The sequence below is a fragment of the Haliotis rubra genome, unplaced genomic scaffold, assembly GCF_003918875.1.
Source record: "Haliotis rubra isolate DU_JTF1 unplaced genomic scaffold, ASM391887v1 Scf337, whole genome shotgun sequence".
Taxonomy (NCBI): domain Eukaryota; kingdom Metazoa; phylum Mollusca; class Gastropoda; order Lepetellida; family Haliotidae; genus Haliotis; species Haliotis rubra.
Window position 1 is genome coordinate 887,143 of NW_025767010.1, and position 8,385 is coordinate 895,527.

At 41.4% G+C, this 8,385-nt stretch overlaps 1 protein-coding gene and 1 long non-coding RNA gene across 2 annotated transcripts; both read right to left on the reverse strand.

The window, feature by feature from the left end:
• Positions 1-531: 531 nt before the first annotated feature.
• On the reverse strand, positions 532-8,260 carry LOC124284456 (alpha-ketoglutarate-dependent dioxygenase alkB homolog 6-like). The gene is made up of 6 exons (XM_046720537.1): positions 8,156-8,260; positions 6,843-6,972; positions 5,420-5,466; positions 2,891-2,995; positions 2,609-2,734; positions 532-865 (listed from the first exon to the last, which is right to left on the reverse strand). The coding sequence occupies exons 1-6, from the start codon at positions 8,198-8,200 to the stop codon at positions 599-601; spliced, it is 720 nt and encodes a 239-aa protein (XP_046576493.1). The 5' UTR covers positions 8,201-8,260; the 3' UTR covers positions 532-598.
• On the reverse strand, positions 3,293-3,956 carry LOC124284457. Its single transcript, XR_006900555.1, has 3 exons — positions 3,893-3,956; positions 3,375-3,521; positions 3,293-3,329 (listed from the first exon to the last, which is right to left on the reverse strand). It is a non-coding gene; the product is annotated as an uncharacterized LOC124284457 (long non-coding RNA).
• Positions 8,261-8,385: the final 125 nt, after the last annotated feature.

An 8,385-nucleotide genomic window follows, 5' to 3' on the forward strand; every position in this document is an offset into this window, starting at 1 on the left:
TTGAACTCTTATTTTGCGGGGTTTTTTCATCGCGTCATTTTTCAACTTTATAAGTTGAATTTGCATTTTTGATCATTTGTAACTGTAAGTCCATACCGAAAGGTATCAGAATGTACAAAGTTGTGTTTTACCTTACATGTGACCTTTAGGATGCAGGCTAATATGCTGAAATCTTCAAAGTGTTGTCGTGACATTCAGATTTATGTGAAGGTCACCAAAATCGACTTAGCCCTGCACCTTCGCCATATGAAGCTTGGTATCAAATATGAAGAAAATCCAGTGAACGGTTCATGAGATATCCCGCTGACAAGGGTAAAACGTTAAAGTCCCTTGTGACCTTGAAATGAAGGTCAAGGTCACCAAACCTGACTGGGACCTCTCTTATACTGTGATGAACCTAGGTAACAAGTATGAAAAGAATCTAATCAATGGTTCTTAAGATATTCCAATTCGTACGTACGGATGGAGCCTAATACTATTTGCCCCGCTTCACGCAAAACGCGCGGCGGGGAATAATGACAAAGGCATGAATATTTGTCGCGATACAACATAGTTATTTACAAATCAGACATTCATCCATACACATAAAACCATCTTGTTATTTCTTTCCAAAAAACAGTTTTGACTTAAGTATTTTGGGCACAACTCTGATGGTAAGTGAGACCCGAGTGCCTCTTTGTAAAGTGTCCCCACACTTGGCAATTGAGCACATGTCTATGTTGGCCACATGGTCTGTGATGGAGTCGACTGTTGTCTCCGCGATGCCGTGTAGATGAACTTTGTACATGTCCCCCATGACCAGGACAAGACTGCGAGGCTCCAGCAACATCGACTGAAAGTACCGGTCCTTGAAGCAGAGAGATGTCTGAAACATGAAACATGAAGCCTTTACTCCCTGACTGACCCAACTTGAAACTGGCAACATACTCTCTTGAAACCAGCGTGACCTGAAACACACAATAAGATCCTTAACACCCTGACTTGCTCAATCTGAAACACACAACATGATCCCTAACACATTGATTGGCTCAATCTGAAACACACAACATGGGTCCGTTTATGATTTATGGCTAAGGGGGTGATGATGATTTTTATGGAGAAACATGTACAATGTGAATGCCCCCTGCTAAAATTTATGTACAAAATCAATTACCTCCCCTCCTTCCCATAATTTTTCAGGATTCAAATGTACAAAATTGATGAACTCTCTACCTCCCCAGAACAAAATGGGTGAACCAACCAACAACCTCGACCCCCCCAACCTCCATTCACACCCCCTAGCCATAAGTTATGAACGGTCCCTGTCAGGCTCAATGTGAAACACACAATATGATCCCTTAACGCCCTGACAGGCTCAATGTGAAAACACAATATGATCCCTTAACACCTGACAGGCTCAATGTGAAACACACAATATGATCCCTTAACACCTGACAGGCTCAACATGAAACACACAATATGATCCCTTAACACCTGACTGACTCAATGTGAAACACACAATATGATCCCTTAACACCGGACAGGCTCAATGTGAAACACACAATATGATCCCTTAACGCCCTGACAGGCTCAATGTGAAACACACAATATGATCCCTTAACACCTGACTGGCTCAATGTGAAACACACAATATGATCCCTTAACGCCTGACAGGCTCAATGTGAAACACACAATATGATCCCTTAACACCTGACTGGCTCAATGTGAAACACACACTATGATCCCTTAACACCTGACAGGCTCAACGTGAAACACACAATATGATCCCTTAACACCTGACTGGCTCATTCTGAAACACACAATATGATCCCTTAACACCTGACAGGCTCAATGTGAAACACACAATATGATCCCTTAACACCTGACAGGCTCAATGTGAAACACACAATATGATCCCTTAACACCTGACTGGCTCAATGTGAAACACACAATATGATCCCTTAACACCTGACAGGCTCAATGTGAAACACACAATATGATCCCTTAACACCTGACAGGCTCAATGTGAAACACACAATATGATCCCTTAACACCTGACAGGCTCAATGTGAAACACATAATGTTCCCTTAACACCTGACAGGCTCAATGTGAAACACACAATATGATCCCTTAACACCTGACAGGCTCAATGTGAAACACATAATGTTCCCTTAACACCTGACAGGCTCAATGTGAAACACACAATATGATCCCTTAACACCTGACAGGCTCAATGTGAAACACACAATATGATCCCTTAACACCTGACTGGCTCAATGTGAAACACACAATATGATCCCTTAACACCTGACTGGCTCAATGTGAAACACACAATATGATGTGACAGGCTCAATGTGAAACACAATATGATCCCTTAACACCTGACAGGCTCAGTGTGAAACACACAATATGATCCCTTAACACTGACTGGCTCAATGTGAAACACACAATATGATCTCTTAACACATGACAGGCTCAGTGTGAAACACAACAGTGAGATCCATTCACATCTTTACAGAAGAATTTCGTCCCAAGGCTCTGAACTCTCTGCCACTGAGGTACAATTCTCAGTTTTCCCAACTTAACTGACACAAAATGACAAAAGCAATGAGAATGTAAAATGCTCACCTGTGTTTCTTCCCCATCTCCCTCGTCAGGGACGTCCTTCAGGTGGTGGTAGAAGTCTAGCAGAGTATGAGAGCCCAGACTAATGGTGGACACTGTCGGGTAGAACAGGGGGCCATCCTCGTGGGGCTGTAATGACAACATGGGGATAAATACACACCCTTTTCCCCTCAAGCAAAACAGATCTCAAAAAGTAATATGTCTAGAATAAACTAGTGAGAGAGTGAAGAGTAAATGACAGGATACTGTAGATAGTCGTATGAGTTGTTTCCCCTGACCACTGACCATGATGCCCTGTCCAGGCAGGTACTCATTGACCAACACATGGTTTGGCATCTTCCCATCAAACACCCCCAGCTTGCCGATCTTCTCACACTGGGTTAGCAGCCACTGTAAACATACACACACACAAATATGAAACACGAAAGTGAAACAATTCACTCAAAGTTAGCTGCTACAAATCAACTTGAAACATGATGTAGTGGACCTGTAGCCTGTTGTAGTGAACCTGTAGCCTGTTGTAGTGAACCTGTAGCATGTTGTAGTGAACCTGTAGCCTGTTGTAGTGAACCTGTAGCCTGTTGTAGTGAACCTGTAGCCTGTTGTAGTGGACCTGTAGCATGTTGTAGTGAACCTGTAGCATGTTGTAGTGTACCTGTAGCAGCCTGTTGTAGTGAACCTGTAGTTGCATGTTGTAGTGAACCTGTAGCCTGTTGTAGTGAACCTGTAGCATGTTGTAGTAGCAGCCTGTTGTAGTGAACCTAGCAACCTGTAGCATGTTGTAGTGAACCTGTAGCCTGTTGTAGTGAACCTGTAGCATGTTGTAGTGAACCTGTAGCCTGTTGTAGTGAACCTGTAGCCTGTTGTAGTGAACCTGTAGCATGTTGTAGTGAACCTGTAGCATGTTGTAGTGAACCTGAAGCCTGTAGTGAACCTGTAGACTGTTGTAGTGAACCTGTAGCCTGTTGTAGTGAACCCTGTTGTAGTGGACCATAGCATGTTGTAGTGAGACTGTTGTAGTGAACCTGTAGCCTGTTGTAGTGAACCTGTAGCCTGTTGTAGTGAACCTGTAGCCTGTTGTAGTGAACCTGTAGCATGTTGTAGTGAATAGCCAGTGAACCTGTAAGCCTGTTGTAGTGGAACCTGTAGCCTGTTGTAGTGAACCTGTAGCATGTTGTAGTGAACCTGTAGTGAACCTGTAGACTGTTGTAGTGAACCTGTAGCATGTTGTAGTGAACCTGCCTGTTGTAGTGAACCTGTAGCCTGTTGTAGTGAACCCTGTAGAACCTGTAGCCTGTTGTAGTGAACCTGTAGCATGTTGTAGTGGACCTGTAGCATGTTGTAGTGAACCCTGTAGCTGTGTTGTTGTAGTGAACCTGTAGCATGTTGTAGTGAACCTGTAGCATGTTGTAGTGAACCTGTAGCCTGTTGTGTAGTGAACCTGTAGCCTGTTGTAGTGAACCTGTAGCATGTTGTAGTGAACCTGTAGTGAACCTGTAGACTGTTGTAGTGAACCTGTAGCCTGTTGTAGTGAACCTGTAGCTGTAGACCTGTAGCATGTTGTAGTGAACCTGTAGCATGTTGTAGTGAACCTGTAGCATGTTGTAGTGAACCTGTAGCCTGTTGTAGTGGACCCTGTTGTAGTGGAACCTGTAGCATGTTGTAGTGAACCTGTAGCCTGTTGTAGTGAACCTGTAGACTGTTGTAGTGAACCTGTAGCCTGTTGTAGTGAACCTGTAGCATGTTGTAGTGAACCTGTAGCATGTTGTAGTGAACCTGTAGCCTGTTGTAGTGGACCTGTAGCATGTTGTAGTGAACCTGTAGCATGTTGTAGTGAACCTGTAGCCTGTAGTAGTGGACCTGTAGCCTGTTGTAGTGGACCTGTAGCATGTTGTAGTGGACCCAGACTGTTGTAGTGAACCTGCAGCATGTTGTAGTGGACCTGTAGCATGTTGTAGTGAACCTGTAGCTGTGTTGTAGTTGTAGGAACCTGTAGCATGTTGTAGTGAACCTGTTGTAGTAGGACCTGTAGACTGTTGTAGTGAACCTGTAGCATGTTGTAGTGGTAGTGAGTGGACCTGTAGCCTGTTGTGTAGTGAACCTGTAGCCTGTTGTAGTGAACCTGTAGCATGTTGTAGTGAACCTGTAGCATGTTGTAGTGAACCTGTAGACTGTTGTAGTGAACCTGTAGCCTGTTGTAGTGGACCTGTAGCATGTTGTAGTGAACCTGTAGCATGTTGTAGTGGAACCTGTAGCATGTTGTAGAACCTGTAGCTACGTTGTAGTGAACCTGTAGCCTGTTGTAGTGGACCTAGCCTGGACCTGTAGACTGTTGTAGTGGACCTGTAGCCTGTTGTAGTGAACCTGTAGCATGTTGTAGTGAAACTGTAGACTGTTGTAGTGGACCTGTAGACTGTTGTAGTGAACCTGTAGCATGTTGTAGTGAACCTGTAGCATGTTGTAGTGAACCTGTAGCCTGTTGTAGTGGACCTGTAGCATGTTGTAGTGAAACTGTAGCCTGTTGTAGTGGACCTGTAGCATGTTGTAGTGAACCTGTAGACTGTTGTAGTGGACCTGTAGCACTGTTGTAGTGAACTTGTAGCCTGATGTAGTGAAACTGTTGAAGGCTGCAGTGAATAGCACTTGTTTTTTCTTTCTAATTTAAGTGCATTACATATTAATTTACGAAAAGTTAATTTTTACAGGTATTTTTCTCATTGAATTGAAAAGAGTTCATTCATTTGAACCATGTGTACTTTTAATCTTCAGAACTATACATTATATTTTCAGCCCCTAATAACTATACATGCTAACCTTAGGAATGTCCTCTGCTATCATTCCCTTGGGGTGAGGCAGGCCCCCTGAAATAGGCAAAGTCAAGGCAATGTGAGTGAAGCCTGGATTGTTTGGTGTCCCTCCAGACTGATTTGTTTGTTTGTTGTTTAACACCACACTCAGCAATATTCCAGCTATATCAGCGGCAGTCTATAAATAATCGAGTTTGGGTCAGACAATCCAGTGACCAATACATGAGCATCCACCTACACAGTTGGGATACGATGACGTGGCAACCAAATTAGCAAGCCTAACCACCCGATCCTGCCAGTCGCCTCTTACGACAAGCATGGGTTGCTGAAGACCAGATGTAACCTGGACCTCCAGATTGACATACAAGCTTAAAATAAACAACCACTAAAGAATAACATACATACATTCAGTGTTAATTTGCTTATAACTAGTGTCCGACTGACAGTGTCAAATTCATATCCAGATGAAGATATTTCTGAACTGATAATGTATCTGTGAATGGAAATGTCCCCATCACAGGGGTAGAAATAACTTTAAGATTGCTAGTGTACTCCGGTACAGTGGCACATGTAAAGTCACTTGAATGCCCTGATCATTTTTCCACTATACCGGCCGTTTTTTTGTTGATTTTTAAATAAACAACATAATTAATATTGGAAAGTCAACTGGACACCGGTACAGTGTGATATACAAATTTGCTTGCCCGACAGAAAAAAACACTGGACTCAGGCATCGGGCAATGGGTTATTTCCACCCCTGCATCATTACATGTAGATGTTCTATACAGGAATTGTATAGGATGAGTGTTTCAGAAGTAATGCTGATCAGATTAACTGGTTTCAAATGTATGTTTCAATGACAAGCAGAACTGAAATTTCTTGAGCTCTGTTCGTAAGTCAGGGCTCGATTTAGTGCTTTGTTACTTGCACTCGTGCAACTCCATATCACAAAGTGCAACCTAGTTATTAGTCAAAAGTGCACCATGTGCAAGTCAATTTTTGAGAAATAAATCAATAACAAATCGAAGTTTGTCAGTTAATTTTTCTTCTAAACTTTGAATAGCTATGGCACTGAAACATTGCCATTTGTAGACACTTCTCGGCTATGACAGCTCTTGTAAACAGGGATCAGCTGCGTATCTGTGTTGCTATGATTTCATGGGTACTACGTCACGGAAATATGTTTATGTGCACCAAAACATCTGACGTTTTAGCACACTACATTGCAACTGGAATTTGGCTTGTGCAACTAGGTTTTCATCTTAGGTTGCACCTGGTGCAAGTAGGTTAACATCCCTTAAACTGAGCCCTGTAAGTGTATAGTTCCTAGTTGTAATCTGAAATGATATTCCTTGATTCTTAACAAAGTACTCATTGACATTTATAATTCATCAATTTATGTCACATTGGAAATTCATGGACATACTTACCCCAATTCTGTAATCGTCTATTTGACAGGTGTGTCCATTTAGGCTTTGGTGCAGCATATACATTAGCAAGAAGGGATTCTTCTTCTTCCTTGGTGATGAACTCCGAAATGTAATAGATTGATGGAGCAGCCTGCATCAGCAACATGAATGAAGATATTACGTATATATATATATAGAGAGAGAGACACACACACACACACAAGCAAGGCAAGAAGTGTGGTTTGTCTAAGAATTTAGGGTTTGAAGGAACCATTCATTTTTAATGTAATGACACTCCTGAGGAATAGTTTGGGAATATATGCTACTAACTGGCTAAGGATCAAAATTGGGTTGATTCCTGGGTTTGAACCCACAATCAGAAGATCCTTGCATATCAAGGGATGTAACTCTGCAGATCAAACTGCAGCACCCTTCACCACTGAGCCAACAAAAGGAAAATAATTGTATATACAAAAAACACATGCAATAAAAATAGAAAATATACGTCATCAAGTGGAATATTGTAATCAAAACAGATTATATATATCATCAAGTGGAATATTGGAATGTAAGCGCGCCGAAGGAATATATGTGGTATGTGTTGTTATAACCATTACAAACAAACAATGATACAACTGAGCTGTCATTAGTCTTTCTCCCACATCATAAAGAATATATATTAAAATAGCAGTACTGAAAACAAGTTCATACAGTGACTAATCCAAGCCTAGATCACCCAAGGCCTAAGATTAAGCATTGTTTTGGTCTCCCTTGGGACATTTTATATTTTTCCTGTTTTGTGGGTTTATACTTAGGTTAGATAAATGAGATAAATTGGGAGTAAATTTTATTCTAAGCTGTAACATCAGCATTGTAATTGTCAATATTAATACCTCAACTAATTCTTACTTAAACTGTGTGTTTATTTGGCGTCAACTTGGGTTAATGCTTTTGAATGGCATTTAGAATTGATGTCGACTTCATTCATCTGATGAAAGAGTAAGAATATACCCTCTGAAATGTTGTGTTCCTTAACAGGCTATATATAGAGGAACTGACATCCATAAATTGCCCCCCTTTACTTTTTCGAATCTTTTTCTTCACTGGAAAAAGTTGGCAGAGTACTGAACGTATAATTGACAGAGTACTTTGTCTTTATTAAATTAATCACAATACAAATACGAATGATGAGGTTGTAGCAAGGTAAACGGCAGTCTGTTGACATGCACTGGCATTCGTTGTCATTTTAATTCAATGTTTTCAAGATTACATTAAAGTCTGTACGACATAACAATCAAAATGATCTAAGCATTGGGACAGCGATGACTACACACCCTTTTCACTCTGAACTCGGCTAGTTCTGGTAGTAGTTCAGTCATTTCTACATTCAAGCATTTTCCGTCTGCTACAGAAATTGTAAATCGTGCACATGCTTCCGGGTATCAAACCTACCGAGACAATTTTAGTACGCTACCTACGGTTGGCCAATAAAGTAACCTCCACCAGCACTAACCAATGAAATTAGTTATAAAGTTGTAAGGCGTTACTTCCTTTTCGAGCGCAT

Bases quoted from the DNA above. Each gene is read 5' to 3' on its own strand.
- LOC124284456 (XM_046720537.1), bottom strand. From the start codon at position 8,200: ATGACTGAACTACTACCAGAACTAGCCGAGTTCAGAGTGAAAAGG. The intron at 2,996-5,419 runs GTTAGCATGTAT...GTATGTTTACAG, and splicing joins TAGCAGAGGACATTCCTAAG to TGGCTGCTAACCCAGTGTGA. The intron at 866-2,608 runs GTGAGCATTTTA...TTCATGTTTCAG, and splicing joins GAGATGGGGAAGAAACACAG to ACATCTCTCTGCTTCAAGGA.